The 17,505-nt window shown below is 38.5% G+C and overlaps 2 protein-coding genes across 2 annotated transcripts in view; both read left to right on the top strand.

Moving 5' to 3' along the window:
* LOC132189801 (uncharacterized) overlaps window positions 1-6,437 on the top strand; it is a 10,764-nt gene extending 4,327 nt beyond the window's left edge. Inside the window, exons 2-3 of the mRNA XM_059604598.1 lie at window positions 782-1,263; window positions 5,860-6,437. Of these exons, the coding sequence (XP_059460581.1) occupies window positions 782-1,263; window positions 5,860-6,063 (686 nt within the window). The 3' untranslated portion in view covers window positions 6,064-6,437. The remainder of the gene's footprint in view (window positions 1-781; window positions 1,264-5,859) is intronic.
* Window positions 6,438-7,645: 1,208 nt separating this feature from the next.
* LOC132163921 (protein FAR1-RELATED SEQUENCE 2-like) lies at window positions 7,646-17,288 on the top strand. Its single transcript, XM_059574674.1, has 3 exons — window positions 7,646-7,825; window positions 10,566-11,166; window positions 16,822-17,288. Exons 2-3 carry the CDS (start codon window positions 10,612-10,614, stop codon window positions 17,035-17,037), a joined length of 771 nt encoding a protein of 256 aa, XP_059430657.1. The 5' UTR covers window positions 7,646-7,825; window positions 10,566-10,611; the 3' UTR covers window positions 17,038-17,288.
* Window positions 17,289-17,505: the final 217 nt, after the last annotated feature.

Below are 17,505 nucleotides of genomic sequence, written 5' to 3'. Positions count from 1 at the left end.
TTTTTTTTTTTGCCTGGGTTCTCTTTTTACTGTTAGTCCTACTGGCTGGTCTACTGGGGCTTTTGCAGCCATATTTCGCAATTGCACAAGCTGGTTTAATGGGTGAGTGATAGCCATTTTAAATGCGTAGTTAAGCAGAGATTATGAGATTCGGAGATGGTTTTGATCATCAGCTTCTTGTTAGTTGTATCTTTTTTGAGCTCTCGTTTGGATTGGGCTGTAGTCTATGTTCCTAACTTCTCCTCATTGAATCTTGTAGATCTGGTTAATTTTTTAGATTGTAGACGCCTATAGGGTGATTGTCTCTCTTGTATACTTTTCGTGCATGAGGGCTTTGCCCTTTTCGTTTAATAAAATTATTATTCATCAAAATAAATTGTATGTATTTGATTTGAAGCATAAGAATAGGCCCTACCTCCTAGGTGATCTGATGAATGGCTATATTAGTGTACTAAAAGTACGTTAGCAAGCTTTCACACTTCTCCAGTTCCCCATTAGTTGTCCACTAAGTCTTTGCAACTTGTGTGGAAGTTTGAAACTTCTGCCTCAGATACACTCCCCCTACCCTACCCCTAGAGCTTTGCATCATAATTGCCACCTTTTCCACTAATAAAAGATTTACACGGGACTTTACTTGTACTTTACACAACTTCCCCCCCCCACTCCCACACACACCAAATGCTGGGTAATGCCATTACTCTTAAAATATGGAATTAGTATTATCTTTACATGATGTACTCACCAGCATAAATGTGGATATCGTTTATGTATTTTTTTACAGTGGATTTGGAGAAGGGAGTTGAGGCAGTAAACAGCTCTCTTGTAGTGCACACTGGTTCATTGGATTTGGAGAAGGGAGTTGAGGCAGTAAACAGCTCTCTTGTAGTGCACACCGGTTCATTAGAAGGAGGGGCAGTTCTAGAACCATATGTGGGTATGGAGTTTGATTCTGAAGATGCCGCAAGGAAATTCTATGTTGAGTATGCTAGACGGGTAGGATTTGTTGTGCGAATAATGCAACGGCGCCGTTCCGGGATTGATGGGAGAACGCTTGCCCGTCGACTGGGATGTAACAAACAGGGTTTCTCTCCTAATCAGAGGGGCACAGTTGGACCGGAGAAAAAGCCACGGCCTAGCGCACGAGAAGGATGCAGGGCAACTATTTTGGTGAGGATGGAAAAGTCTGGGAAATGGGTTGTTTCAAGATTTGAAAGCGAACATAATCATCCTCTGGTTGCTACTGCCAATGGGTTCAGCACAGCGGTGAGTTCCTTTGACTTAAGTAATAGTTGTGTTTTATTAACTTCACAACTTGTTTGTTCTATCTTAGTTTTTTAGATGATTGAGTTTCTTGCTTGAGATTTTACACTTTTGCAAGGTTGTTAAAAGTCGATGAGAAGTATGTTTCATTCTATTTCATTAGTTTGGTGTGACATTTTCTGACTTATTTTTGAACTTGATAATTTATGTCAAATTTTGTTGTTATACACAGCACTAGTCTAGATCAATTATCCTGTTGTCAATTTTCTTTTCTTTCCTTTTTAATCTTTATATGCAAATGCAATACCTACGGTATGAGGTATCTGTGTGACCTTCTAAGTTTTACTTTAATAACGCTTACTTTCAAAATCTACTCTTCTTCTTTTTTTTTTTTTTTTTTTTTTTTTTTTTCAATCAATCGTGTTTCCATTAGAAAAAGGGATAATAGGCTACTAAATAGGGGTAGCCTTACTTCTCCCAAATCCCTTGCTTCCCACAGGTTGAACCTAAGATCTCCCTGACATATTGGGGAATAGGTACCCCTTGGCTACAAGACCGTACTAATTCTTCTCCAGTTAGGAATGATGTCTACAAAATATTTCCACCCAGCATTTATTCGATACAAGTGCTTAATAACCTGTTAACATTTGATGGATCATTGACAATCATTAAGTGAAATTTGGTGGGTTTGTGGCTGTATATGGCTCTGGCTTCCTGACATTCAGCTTAGCTCCTGTTTTTTTTTTGATACGTAATAATGATATAAAAAGCGCAAAGGGGCGCAACCCACATTCAGCTTAGCTCCTGTTAATGAGCTACTTTATTCTTTTTGAAGTTTTAGGAACTATTTATAAAGTGTGTTGGTCTAGCAGGAAAGAATTGGCTGATAATGAATAAATAATTATGTGCAGATGATCAATCCTACACATATTACCCTGATCATATTGTGCCAACAACCTAATTTGTGTGTTTCGATTAAAACAATTTAATTTATTTCAATTTTAATTTTATGATTTTTCAAGAATTTTTTGGAGTGGAATTATTAAAATCAATTAAGTAATGATAGGTTTGGAGTGAGCATAAAGAAAAGACTGCAGAAAGAGTTCCATTAGAATAACGGCCATAATCAAGATTTTAGTGTGACTCATAATTCTGTGAGCAGTAATCACATTGAAGATATGCATGGCACACACATTGTGCATGTTCCATATGTTAATTTGAGATCATACCAGAGAGATTGTGCAGTTGATAGGTATATTTTGGATCCCGTCTCTGATTCATTGATAGTACCAATTTTCTAGGGAAATCTATGTGACCAGTATAGATTTGAAAAGCTTGAGGCTTAAATTGAGGCTTGCTGTAGGTTAAGCATCAAGATTAGTGTCTTAAGGCATTGTGTGGGCATACTTTATCTGTTGCCTTCAGTGTCAAGTCACAGGTTGCTTACTTGATGAACACTATAAAGAATGATACCCTCTTGTCTTTAGATACCCTCTCCTCTTCACATCTAGTTTTCTGAGCATCATAACACATTTCTCAAACGAACTGAAAAAGCCAGACCTAAGGAGAAGGTTGGCGGTGGAGACTCATGGGATTGATGTGAGGCAGTAGGTTTGGCTATATCATGACCAAGACAAGTCCCCGGGTTTCTATGCAAGGCTCTTTTTGATCCATTTTCATATAGGCCCTTGTCAATAAGCACATGCAAGACAGCTTAATACCTGTTGAAAATTTCACATAGATAAACATACTCCAATTCAATACCTGTTGAAAGTTGTGACTCCTCTATTGCTTTGACAATTGAGGTCGTCATTCCATATATATCAACATTGCTTCTTCTTGAACGACTAATATCTTGCATCATTCCTCCCTGTTCCTTCCTCTCCCCTTTCTGAGGTTTAATCATCATTCTCCCCTGGTTGAAGAAACTTCAAGCTTTAGATTTGAGATGTTGCAAGTACTAGGATCCTTGGGTTCTTTGATGAAATCCTGTGTAAAGGAAACTGCATCTTGTCAATGGCACGTTGTCTACTTTAAGAGGAAGGAACAACTATAGTTGAATAACCATCTTGCCTATCTCAATTTTGATATTATATGGACTGATGCCCTCAATTGTCGAAGCAATAGATTATTCACAACTTTGGACTGATATGGGTAATGAGTTTTCCTTTCTTCACTAATCTGGCACTATTCTGCTTTCTTGGCTGCTGCGAAAATGAAGGATTTTCAATCCAATTCTGCATACAAAAAAGAATTCTCTTTTGCTACATCTTTTCTTACACTTTTAAGCATAGCAATGCAGAGCAAGCTGCAAGATTTCTGACCTGTGAATTGACTGTCTCACAATAAAATTGCCAAAAATTGTATCCTCCAAGAATTGTAATTTTGTCTTCCTTTGGTTAAAATTCCATCTTTGTCATAAAATACGCTTTAGAAGAGCCGATCTTCTTGTCAACCTGCTATGCTCTACCTTCATTGGATAGGCTGCACCGGGTGCTAAATCAATAGATTCCTGATAAACATGCGCAGGTGGCAAGATTTTTGGCAAGTTTGCTGGAGCAACAGCCTCAAGGAGCTTTTCTATTAATTTAGACATTTCTGTAGCTGATCAACAGCAATTTATCCCTAACTTTAAACTCCAATTCGCTTCATCCATAAAAAGAAGAAGCTTAAACCCCAATTCTTTGACTTGAAAAGAACCTCCACCTCCTTCTGATGTACTTCCAAAGTTGGACCCCATACAACCCCAGGGAATCAATAGAGCACCACCCACCCCAATTGCAGCCATATTTGGCATCCATAATGGCTTTTCACCAAGTCTCACTTTTGTTCGCGTAACGCCACAACCATTTCCTCAAGAGGGCTTGATTAGACAATTTCAAGTTGCAAATCCCTAGGCCTCCTTCAATGATAGGAGAGCAAACTTTGGGCCAACTAACCAAGTGATATTTAAATTCTTCGCCTAACCCACCCCATAGGAAATCTCGTTGGAGCTTCTCTTTTCTATGCAAAGGTTAGAAAAGATAAAGGGGATTATGTTTAATAGGTTGAAAAAAAGAATTATATAAGCTGGAAAAGCTTGCATCTTGATAGCTTATGTTGCTGGAAACAGAATTTTGAGATTGCAAGATTTTTGCAGCAAACAAAAGAAAGATCATCACGGCTATTTGATGGGTTCAATGATGGTGGGAGTTATGGTAAAAACATGAGTAGTTAAGGTTTCGGAATGGAATAAGGAATGGATTGTGGTGAATTGAACAAAAGAGAAACAAGTTTTCGGTTTTTTTCTGGGGGCTAACATTAAGTGGAGTCTGCTGAAGATTTAGGTTGTTAGGATTAAGATACGGCATAGATACTTATCCAAAAAAAAAAAAGATTTTCTAAGGTAGATGGAGATATACCTAATTTTTGCACCAATTTGAAGAAAAAAAAAATTCTTTATTGAAATGAAATCATTACATCATAAAATAGACCATTAGGACTCATACTTCAAAAATGAATTTGATTACTAAAACTAATTAGACCTATGGGTGGCAACTTCTGACACTCAAGAAAGAGAGAGAAAGAAAACAAGCTAGTGGATTAGTAACTATGGATGGTGTTCTAATGAGGTTCATGGGCTGTGTGGAGTGGGGCTTTAGAAAAATATCAAGAGAGGTTAGGGAGAGTTTTCTAGTCACACTAAATTTGAGGTTGGTAATGGCTCCAAGATTAGATTCTGGTATGACGAGGGGTGTGGGGATCAGGCCCTCAAAGTAGCTTTTCTGAACTTGTAAGGATGTTTCAATGGCAGATCCTTCGGAGTTTTTTATTGACTTTCATTAGTGGAATGTTAGCTTTCTTAGAGTGGCTCTAGACTGAGAGGTGGATCTCTTTATCTCGTTCTTCAATTTGTTATACTCCCTCAGATTGTGATGGGGTGGCGAAGGCAAGCTATGTGGGGTACCTTCGAAGAGTGAATTGTTTGATGTTGGATCATACTACAATGTCCTTGTTCCTCACAATAGTACTCATTTCCCTTGTAGGAGTATTTGACAGAATGATGAACCGGATGTCTCAAGCTTTGACTCCCCAAGTTCACAGGGTGCTTGTCAGTGCATGCCTTCATACATTGGGATTTATCTCAACGCCAATGTTTTTAAAAACATTACCATAAATATAATAATTATAGGGTGAACAATATTGTCGTGTGTGTAACATTTATGTATGTATATACATACACATACATGTAAAGAAACGACCTGAATGATGGTACCTATCCAAAAAAAAAAAAAAGCCTAAGAAAATAAAAGAAAAAATGAGGAAATAGAACAAAAGACGAGAAGAATGACAGCTAACCCAAATTTTTCTGACTGGAAGCAAAGAATACTTGGAATCTAGATATGGTAGTGCGATGTGCAGTATGCATAAGCATCATTGTAGGTTGTATGATGAAAAAGAAGCATTAGATACACTAGGACTTTTAACACAGTCCAATAGATAAAAAGATTATTAATTTAAGATCTATTTGTATAGTATGTTGTGAATCATTTTGTTTTAATTACTTTCCCATCTGGTGTTTGAATCATCTGACAAATGAGTATTTATTCATACTTGCAGGGTGATAAGGATAAGAAGATTGAAGAACTTATGAGGGAGTTGGAACATCAGGAGCAGTTATGTGCTGCTTACAGAGAAAAATTACTGAGTTTTATGAATAATGTTGAGGAGCAAACGGAAGAACTGTCCTCAAAAATCCAAGTTATTGTTGACAATGTGAGAAAAGTAGAATCGGAAGTCCAAAAACTTTCCCACCATAGATAGCCTTGCATCTAACCTGAGTATATATATTTGGTAGATATGGGTGAGATTGTGTATAATCCATGTTGAGCTTCATGAATCTTTTGGTGTTGTATAGGGCTTGCTAGGATTCTTTAAGTCCAGATCTATCACATTCAAAATTGTGCTACTGCCTTTTTCGGTTGTAGTCGAAGAAGATCCAAGTTTGTCCCGGTTAACTGAAATACTATTTAGTAGATTATTATACGAATGAGATGATGTGACAGTAAAAATTAACTCTTGATTTTTATTTTTACGAGTCCTTGTTAGTTTAAAAGTTAATTTTTACTGTCATGTCATTTTAGTTGTAGTATGACAGTTGTATAACAGTTTATTAAATAATATTATTTTATGGCAAATAGAAGTTTCATCATTGTTCTATGTGCTCCAAGGTAACTTCACTGCAAACTATGTTGAATTCGTTTCGTTAATGTTTTGAAAAAAATATAATTGGTTCTAAAGTCTCCCCATGCGCTTTAAGGTAACTTTACTGCAAACCGTAGGAGCAAAAATTCCAAAAAGAATGGCTCTAACTATGTCAGGCGAAAGATATAATTGGTTCTAAAGTTTCCCCCCAAAACACCAAAACGACAAAATGTTTTACATTTGATAGTACAATCTTTTGTAATGAATAGGACATACAAAGCCAGAAAGACAAATAGCAAGCTCAGTGGCTCCGTGTTCTTTTAGAGATGAAGTCTTTTTTTTCTTGAAAAATGTTAGATTAACAATTTTTTTAATACTTTTTGACACGTGCCAGCGTGAGATTGAATGATGTGAATTTTTTGGAGTGGCTAATGTGGCTTCAATCACATACTATCATGTGCCTATAAGTTTTAAGAAGGTTGTAGTGGGATATAAACTTTATCCAAATTGGATTGAAATAATTTTTCAAACTCAATCTATAAAATTGTGATTTGTCAAAAAGCAAACCCCATTTTAATTAGCATATGAAAAACACATAATTTTTTAATAAAATTATTTATGAAAAAATTTAATTCTTCCATAAGATTTGATGGCATTGGGCGAATTCTGTGGAGGAGGAGACGTTGTTACCAGACCTTGAAAGGGTAAAGTTTCTTTAGTTGCATTAGGTTTTCTTTTGTTAGTAAGATCTGCTGTTTTCATGCTTATTGTATTCGGGGTTGTTAGATGATGTGTCATCTTTTTATTAGATACTGTAAAATATGAGTTTTACACCTCATCTTGATTGAAGGTATTATTTATTGGATTAGTATCCACATTTATCTAGCAAAGTTCATGTAGCGTGGTCTCCCCATAGTATTTGGGGTATTGAGCAACTAACAAAATTATAGATTTTCTAAGATTGATAAAGTTCTTCTTTTTACAAAACTAAGCACTAAACTACACTACCAAATTATAAAATAAAAATTTTACTAATAGTATGTAAATAATAATAATGAATTATTATTATTTCAATTGGCTATTTTTGTTTGGACTATTATATTAAGTCAACATTCTGATAAAAAAGTCAACTCCTGTTCCCTTTTCCTATATCTAAACCCTCCGTTTGGTTGATTAGAAAAAAAAAAAAAAAAAAAATACCCCGTTTGGTTGCCTGGAAAACGTGGGAATACCAAAAAAGATTGAAATTTCTAGAAGTAAAAGAAGAAAAAAGAGCTGCAATCTAAGTAGTGTTCTTGATGGGTTCAGATTTCTCGTTATTGAACTGCAATTTTCTCTGCTATAATGTTTCGAGCACCGTGGTCTGAGAAACCCAAGTCAGGTACGGACCCAAGTCTTCTCTTCATCATACATTGTTCTTGGATTTTGGAAATTATGATGTAAATTGGAGATTTGTAGCGTTTTCAGAAAGTAGGTTGAAAGTCGTTATTGAATCCCTCTTATTATCAAATTTGAAATATAAATTTGTTCCAGCCCGCAGTTTTGGAGTAATAGTTTCAATGTTATGAGGATTTTTAGTATAACTTTTTGTTCCTAGTTGCTAATGCCTTGTTTTGATTTCTGTTCTCTTTATAAATGAAGAAGTGCTGCATAATGTTGATTTGCAAGTGCTTGAAAAGTGGGATTGGGTAGAACAAAGTTAAATTTTATGAGACAAAGTTGGTTTTTGTGCTTCTCCAAACCGTATGAAACAACCACTGTGAATGTCTGTATATTTCCTAGGGTGAATAAAAATGTCTCCCCGGTTAAAAGAATGCACCCAAATGCAAATTTTGTGAGGAAAAAAGACGAAAAAAGGCTTCAAAACTAACTTTGCAAGGATGCCATCTGAGCATTTCTTTAAGAATATGATGTTTTCTGCGCGCTTGAAATGTTGTTTGGGTGATTTCTCCTAGGTCTGAAATGGTGGCAATGTTGGTAGCTAACCCCCAGATTCAGCCTGTTTATAGGAGCTTGTCTCAATTTATACCATCCATTTTCCCGTTTGAGGAAATGTGGTTAAGTTATGGGGAGAACTTGTAACATTCCAGTGTTTCTGTCCACATTCTTCACTATCGCCGCAACATCTTTTAAGTAAACAAGTTATCATCATTCCCCTTTGACTTTTTGATTACATAAAAAAGAAAGAAAATCTTTAGCTGAAAGGTCTGATTGAGACTATCATGGACAATGGACTAGCTTTTGCACTAATATTACTGCGATCAAAACCCTATTTAAGAAATAGTTGAACAATTAAGCAACTGGTGACTTACGGTTGGTTTTTAATTGGCCATATAAGTATAGTCAGAACATACTACACCTTATGCTCAAGATTGGACATTTTGTGCAATTTTTCCCATATGAAGTTATGTGGTTTCTATGCTTGAGAAGTGAAAAATTATTCCACTGCTTGTGGACTAGTTTAAGCATAGTGCATTATCTGCATATTTGTGACCATATCCTCTCTCTCTCCTCCACCACACCACCACCTCCACCCCAAACCCCAAAAAGCACAGCCATCACTACTAAATTCGAACCACCAACACCACAACCTACTGCACATGCAGTGGCCCCATCACCTTCACAGCAACGCCAACCTCATGGTTTGCAATCAATCATCTCAATTAATGTGTTGGCTCCCACAATATTGGAACCATACCCTATTTTCACCACAAATTCATGAATCCCTTTCCCATTTGTAAACTCCTCCATCGAAGCTAAAACCAACAACACCCTAGGAACCCTACATGATCTCTTAGTGCTCAACCCCTTCTTCATTGACTCCTGAAAACCTCTAAAAGCCTCATCACTGCAATATTATATATTTATATGGATTTTCTATGGCTTTTGAAATTTAATATGCTAAATTCTGAGAGTGTAAGTAGTACTGTTTTCTTGCTCAATTTTTCATTTAGAGGTAAGATCTATCTTTAATTAATCTTCTCACATAATGTAACCATTCTCTTTATGAACAACGATGACTATTTATCGTACAATCTGTGTCAATATTTTCATAAACACAGAAGTACACATGCATAAGTATGTTTTGGTCTGCAAACTTTTGTTTTTTGTTCAGATCTTTCTGCACACTCAAGCACACAAGTATACTCATTATCAACCTTGCCCGCACAAAGAACGCATTCATGGCTTTTTTTTTGTATCTTTACTTTTGTAGCTATTACAAGTTTGAACACAGGAATAGAAGCAGTTTCTAGAAGTGGGTGAACGTTTATAGTTTTACTTGAAACATCAGTTTCTGGGTTTGACTAGAACTATAGGATCGGTAGAATTTAGGATTCGTAATAGATTTACTTTTACCTAGAAAAAAGCAGTGTTTTCAGATGAAAAGATTTCATTTCTCAAATTGATTTGATTGAATTTTAAGATTGTAAGAGATTTTGGATTTGTTTTACATATGTCTAGAAGTTGTATTATTTTTGATAAGCATGACGCATTGGTTTGTGTCTGTATATAATAGTGACTCAATGAATAATGGACCATGGGCTCTATATGCAGCGCAAATAGGAAAGACATCAAGTTTTGTAATTTTAAACCATTGGTGACTAATACTGTTTGGTAAAGAAAAGTACATACATAAGAATTGTCTTTGTTAATAATTCAAGCTTTCTATTCTACTCTTATTAGTTTATACGAGTAAATGAAGCAGCCTGAATTTTTGCATTTACTAAATAGATGTGCTCTCTGCTAGTGTGTTGTTCACTAAGCTAAGCATTCATATCTGGGTATGTAAAGTGATCCTAAGATTGATCTTTGACAGAATACTCTTGCATTTAGGTGGGGTGATACTGAATGAAGTAAATTTTAGCAAGAACCTTTTATTTAGCACTTGGCATGGAAACAATTTGGATAACAATGGTCCATAGCCTTTTGTTTTTTCCTTTCACTTTTTTCGTTTAATGTATTCTTATCTGCCTTATGGGAGATGTTTTTATTACTGGTTCACTATAGTTTGTCAATTTTCAAATGCAGGTGCTTCTTCTTGTACTTTCCTGTTCTCCTTTATTATGTGCTTGTACCATATTTTTAGGCTAATTTGCATGATCTTTACCACCTGCTTGCAGCTTCTTGATGGATTAGCAACCCGTCTAAATCTGCTATAGGAGGATAATGGAAAGCCCAATTAATCAAGCATTTGATTCAGAGGAGAGTGAAAAGTGTTTGCAAATTGAAAACTACATTGATCATGATTTTGTTGATGATGACCTTTCAACAGACATTGATATATGTATGGGGGAAGTTGCTAAGACAATAGAACAACCGAACGGAAGTTTACCTTTAGTAGGCAATGTCTTAGAACCATATATTGGCCTGGAGTTCAAGTCCAGAGATGATGCTCGAGAATTTTATATTGCATACGGTAGGCGTACTGGGTTTACTGTACGCATTCATCATAATCGACGCTCACGAATAAATAACATGATTATTGGTCAAGATTTCGTTTGTTCAAAGGAAGGTTTTCGTGAAAGGAAGTACACATCCAGGAAAGATAGAGTTCTTCCTCCACCGCCTATCACCAGAGAAGGCTGCTCTGCGATGCTGAGGCTAGCTCTAAGGGATGGAGAAAAGTGGGTTGTCACAAAATTTATAAAAGAACACAATCACTCATTATTATCTCCAAGTAAAGTTCCATGGCGAGGATCTGGAAAAAGTATGATAAGTGAGGTATGCTTCTTTTGAAATTCTCTACGATATAATAGGGAGTTAATTGGTTCTGACAAGCTTTTTGTTGTTGGGTAGAGACCTCTTGGCTCTACCCAGCTTGCTTTAGCCTGTAAAGAGCGGTGCAATTAAGTGGCAAACTTGTAACCAGAAGACAGCGGGATTGCAACGTTAGCATTGTGGGATAAAAAATGTGGTTTCTAGCATTACTCTTAGCTATAGAGCAATGCTAAAAAATCACATTTTTCTTTCACAATGCTGACGTGGTAGTCCCTACTAACCTTTAATTTTTAATTTTTAACAAGGAAAAGCTCTCTTCTCTCTCTTCTTTTCTTTCATGGAGGAGGCATGTGAGGAGTGGTTTTTAGTCTCAGGCGGGCTGCCGGCGGTGGAGAGATGGGTTTATTGAGAAGTTGGACTGTGGAATCCAAGGTTTTTGAGATGCTGGTGAAGGATGGTGCTACTGGATTGAAGATTCAGGAGAGAAGCAGAGGTTTGATGAGGTCTGTGAGGTTGGGAAGCAGATAATCAGTCTGGCTTTTACACATCTTTGATGAGTTGGTGGCAGCAAATGATTCAAGGGTTTTACGGGATCAGTCTACGCCGGGCTATTTTCGAGTGTTAGCTCAGAAGTGCTTTAACAGGCATGGAAGTTTTTTGGTGATTGAAGAGTATGACGGGAGAGAGGCGCGGGTCAGTTCTGGTGCCGAAAGGGAGAAACCAGAAAGGTTGGATTAAATTCGAATCAGAGCTCCATATTGCTATCAAGTTTTTTCAACCTTTTTTGTTGGCTCCAAAGAACGTTGTCGTGAAAAAGAAGAGGAGCTTCACTGAGGTGCTGCAATCCACGGTGAGGTTGACAAAGGATTTATTTGGGCCATCGGTAGTGCCACTAGCTAGGGTGCCTAAGTGACTTTTGGGGGGCAATTTCGGCAACATTGCGTCATAGACAACGCTGCCCAGCAAATATCCAGCAAAGGATTGCCTAGTTCCGGTGGTTCTCTCTAAGCCTCCGGCAGTGTTTCCTCCTCCAGCCAAATTTCTGGGTAGATAAGGCAAAGGGGGTCTTGCAGGAGGACGCAGATAGGGAGATTCATGCTACTGAGTCCTTTCCGGCGAAGCATCCTCCTCCGGCGAAGCATCTCCCTTCTGCAAAATCTGTATTGTTGGGCTGTGGTCCCATCCCTCTTACAAAGGCGGCTGTGCAGGGGCATGTAGTACCTATTGGAAAGGATTTCTCTAACAATAGCAATGTTTCATTTGGAGGTATCGAATATGTTAGTTTGAGGAAAACTTTGGAAAAGTTACAGATGGAGATTGGAGTGAGTCTGGAACGTATGGCCCTGGGCAGGTGTTTTTCTTGTGAAGGTGGGCTTCCGGGTCGTGGGTCTATGCAAGCCAGCCTTAGTGATCTGGAGGGAGTCCATAAAGCCTAGTCCAGTAAGAATTTGGGCAAGGCTCATTTGGTGGGTGCAGGGCCCAGAAGAACCTTTAACTCTAAGAGGAAAGTTGCTGGGCTGCCTTCTAGGGCCAAGAAGCTTCAGATGGGCTGGGCGGCGAGCAAGGCTAGTGACCCAGGCGCTTCATCCTCTGCCTCTGGGTCTCAAGTCTCCAAGAGTTAGCCGTCGGCAGGTTTTCCGGCATATTCTGAGACTATCAGGTGCAACAAGGCTAGGCTTGCTAGGGAAGGGGCCTTCAAGCGCGGGATTGGGGCTTGCTGGTACTGCGGTTGGCGGTAAACATCCGGGATCGTTGGCTCAGATGTCAAGTTCAATGGAGAAGGCGTCGATGAGGGTGGGTTTGGCCTCGGCTAGAGTTTTAGGCAGTGGTAGAGTCCCTGAAATATTGTTACAACCATTAGGGGTGCCAGCAGTGGGGGGTTTTCTTCAGGCTTTGTCGTCAGTGGCTGTTTCTAGGGGTATTTCTGTCAGCGAGGGGGTTGAGCCTGGGGGTGCAGGTTTAGATGTGGTTAGGGGTGAGGCGCCTAGGCTTGAGGGTTCTTCAAATTCCATTCCCATTGGGAATTTGCGAGCAAGAGGCAGGTAGTTTGGATTCCGGTTTTTCTGTGGCAGTTTTGGATGTTGGCATGGTAGAGGGGGTGGAGGGGATGGTGGAGGATTGTTTGGAAGTTCTATTGGGCCTAGGTAATGCTACGGACAGTGGGTGTATTCAGACCAGTTTGGAGGTGTTTAACTCTCCACGTTCTATGGAGAAATCAGCTCCACTTGTTACAGAGACTAACTTGGAGGGATTGGAATTGGAGGTGTATGCGGTGCAGGAGCATACCCCGCTATTTTGTTGTCCAGCTTCGGAGTTTTTGGGGGAAGGAGGGGTCTCAATCCGCTGAGAGGGCCCTAAAGCTAGTAGAGGAGTTTAGCCATTATGTTGGCCTTTCGTGTGAAGGGTATGTAGGGAAGTTGTCAGCGTTGTTTGGGGATATTATTGCAAATAATGAAGAGAAGGGAGCGGCTGTGGCCTAAAATGCGAGAAATCAAGGTATGAGAGAACTCAAATATCTTTTCTGTTCCATTAATTATGATGTTCACAATGAAAGTGCTTGTCGGGATAGGGTCCAGGGGGAGGGTTCAAAGAGATTATTCATGAAGCCTAAGATTATTTCTTAGAATTTGAGAGGGTTGAATGAGGGTGATAAGTGTTAAAGGGTGAAAAATCTGCTTAGGCAATGGAAGGTGGACATTGTGTGTCTTCAAGAGACGAAAATGGAGTACATTTCCAGCAATTTTGTGAGAAACTTGTGGGGTTGTCCTTATGCCAATTGGTGTTATGTTGCTTCCAGAGGGGCTTTCGGTGGCATTTTGTTGATGTGGGATAGAAGGGTGGTCACAAAGCTAGAGGTTTGTGTGGGAGAGTTTGTCACAGTCTGTTCTTTTAGAAATGTGGAGGATGATTTTGTTTGGGGCCTTCACGGGGATCTATGGTCTAAATCTTGATAATATCAGATGTCTTCTTTGGGACGAATTGGCTGGGCTTATTAGCTGGTGGGATTTACCATGGTGTATTGGTGGTGATTTCAATGTCACCCATATCCCAAGCGAAAGGTTGGGGGGAGCGCGCGCCTTATTCCTACAATGACAGAATTTTCGGACTTCATCTCCGAGCAGGAGTTATGGATCTTCCCTTTTTGCCCGAGGGGGCATGGTCTAGGATTGATCGCTTCTTAGTGTCTCCAGAATGAGAAGTCAAATATCCTAGTTTGCTTTAAAAGAGGATGCTTAGATTGTGCTCAGATCATTTTCCCATCTTGCTTGACTGCGGTTGCATCCTAAGGGGCAAGATACCTTTCAAGTTTGAGAATATGTGGTTGAAAGCTGATGGGTTTGTGGATAGGGTGTGGTCTTGGTTGTCGTCGTATAACTTCCATGGTACCCCGAGTTTTATTCTGGCTTAGAAGCTTAAGGCTTTAAAGGTGGATATCAAAAGATGGAATGAGCATGAATTTGGCAATGTGAGTGCTCTTTGCAAGGAGGGCGTTGAAGAGCTGAAGGCTATGGATAGATTGGAGGAAGGGAGAGGTTTAGGAGAAGAAGAGAAGGAAAGGAAAAGGGTGATTATTAGTGAGTTGGAGATCTCTCTTTTACAAGAGGAAATCAGTTGGAGGCAAAAATATAGGATCCGTTGGCTTAAGTGCACTAAGTTTTTCCATCGGATTGCCAATTCAAATAGAAGATGCAATTACGTTGAGCCTTTATCTATTAATGGCTCTCTTTCGTCCAATCAAGCCACCATTCGGGACCATGTTGTGCACTTCTATGAATCATTGTTCTTTGAACGTTGCAGTTGGAGGCCTAGGTTGGATTATCTTGCTTTTGATTCTTTGGAGGTGGGTGAGGCCTCTCGGCTAGAAGTTCATTTTGAGGAAAGGGAGGTGTTGGAGGTGGTGAAAGACATGGATAGTGATAAGGCTCCAAGTTTAGATGGCTTTTCTATGGCTTTCTTTCAAGATTGCTGTGAAGTGATCAAGGATGACATTATGGCGGTTTTTTTTTCTTCAGATTTTTATGTTAGTGGTAAGTTTGAAAAAAGCATTAATGCTACTTTTATCTCTCTTATTCTGAAGGTGCCTAGGGCTTCTGAGCGTAAGGAGTTTCGTCCTAATAGTCTTGTGAGTGAGATCTATAAGATAAAGTTCTCACTAATAGGATGAGAAGAGTTGTGGATGGAGTGATCTCAAAGCCTCAGAATGCCTTCGTTAAAGGTAAGCAAATCATGGACTCGCTTCTTATTGCGAATGAGTGCTTGGATGGTTGTATCAAATTTGGTGAACCAGGGCTGCTTTGTAAACTGGATATGGAGAATGCCTATAATCATATTGGTTGGAAGTTTCTTTTGTATTTACTCAGGAGGTGTGAGTTTGGTGAGAAATGGTGTTCCTGGATAGAGCGTTGTATATCGACTGTTTCCTTTTCTGTGTTGATTAATGGCACTCCTTGATTCTTTAGAAGCTCTTGAGGGGTCAGACAGGGTGATCCTTTGTCTCATTTTCTGTTTGTCATTGTTATGGAGGCGTTTAGCAAGATGATTGCTGCTTCTATCGATAGTGGTTTTATCTCGGGCTTTTTAGTGGGAGCTAGATTGTTTGACAAGGTTAACATTTCTCACATCTTGTTTGCATATGATACTTTGGTTTTTTGTGGGGTGAATTTTGATCAAATTCTTTCCATTAAAGCTTTACTTGTATGCTTTGAAGCTATTTTTGGTTTGAAGGTGAATTTGGCCAAATCAGCTTTGGTTCTAGTAGGCGATGTGGATAATGTGGGTGATTTGGCTGTATCTTGGGTTGTGGAACGGCCTTTTTGCCTTTGAAATATCTGGGTCTCCCTTTGGAGCCTTGCTTTAAGGCCAAGTCCATTTGGGATGACATTATAGAAAAGATTGATCGCATGTTGGCAAGTTGGAAAATGATGTATCTATCTAAAGGGGGTAGGGTCACTCTTATTAAGAGTACTCTCTCTAATCTTCCTACTTATTTTTTGTCTCTCTTCCCTATACCTGCTTCTGTGGCCAACTTAATAGAGAAGGTTCAACGTGATTTTTTATAGGGTGGGTTAAGTGAAGAGTTTAAGTATCATCTGGTCAGTTGGGACAAGGTTTGTTCCCTTGCTTTGAGGACGCTGAGAGACCCTTGGAGGAGCTCACAACATTCTACTTTTTTACTCTTTTCACTTGGACATCAATTTGGCTTGCTCCATTAGTGATTAGTTATTTTGATTTTTTTGTTCTCTTTTCTTCTTCTAGTTAGGCATTCCTCTTGTATACTTTCTATGTATTAGGGTAGTGCCCCTATGCGCTTTTTGATATATAAACATTATCATCATTTTTTTTTTTTTTTTTTAACAAGGATTGGTCCAAAGTTTGGTTGTGACCACAATATCAAGATTATGAGATAATTGTGGGATAAAAATGTAGTTGATAGTAGTATTACTCTTAGCTACGACACGTGACAACGTAATATAGTTTGATATGTTATGCATAAACTATGTTAACCATCTAAAATCCTTTTTTCAAAAATGTTTTTTTGGTCATTAAACAATTCATACCGAAGGATCATCACCCATTATTATCAATGACATAAGTCTTAAGATGATCAAATTACAATGGACTTGAACCATGACCTCACATTGTAGTTGTTACATGCAGGATGAGAAGGATCAAAGAATTCGAGAGCTGACCCTTGAACTTAACAATGAGAGACAACGGTGTAAACGCCGTTGCGCGGCTTACGAGGAACAGTTACGGCTGGTGTTGAAGTATATTGAGGAGCACACTGGGCAAATGGCAAGAACAGTTGAAGATATAGTTCACAACATAAGTGAACTTGAGAATGAGCAGCAGGAGGACATTGCTTTTTTATAGAATTTACAATTTGTACATTTGAATCCCATATCAGGATTTTAACAACAATTACTTTAGGCCATTCTATGTAGAGTTTGATGCACAGGATGAACAATATTTGTTCATTTGTTGAGTGTTAGTTTTTCTTCTTCTTCTAATTTATGGGAATCACACTGACAGGGCTGGAGATATAATATGTCGCCTCCTATAGCGGACTACTGCCCTTTGTTATTAATTGTATTTATGGAAAATCATTTAGTCTCAAAGTTCAAATTCCATGTCATTAACTGCATTATTTTGCTCTCATTTTTTTTTTTTTTTGGTTTTTTTCCTCGTGGGTTTAGGGTTGGGGTCAAAGTTCAACATGGATTATATGGTATCAAATTCCCCATTGTAGTTATTATTACTATTTTTTTTGACGATGTTATAATTACCATTTAATGATTAGGGTAACAATTTGTAAACGAGATAGATTGTATTTTGTCGATG

This window comes from Corylus avellana, chromosome ca1, assembly GCF_901000735.1.
Source record: "Corylus avellana chromosome ca1, CavTom2PMs-1.0".
NCBI lineage: Eukaryota > Viridiplantae > Streptophyta > Magnoliopsida > Fagales > Betulaceae > Corylus > Corylus avellana.
This window is presented reverse-complemented; position numbering and strand designations above follow the sequence as displayed.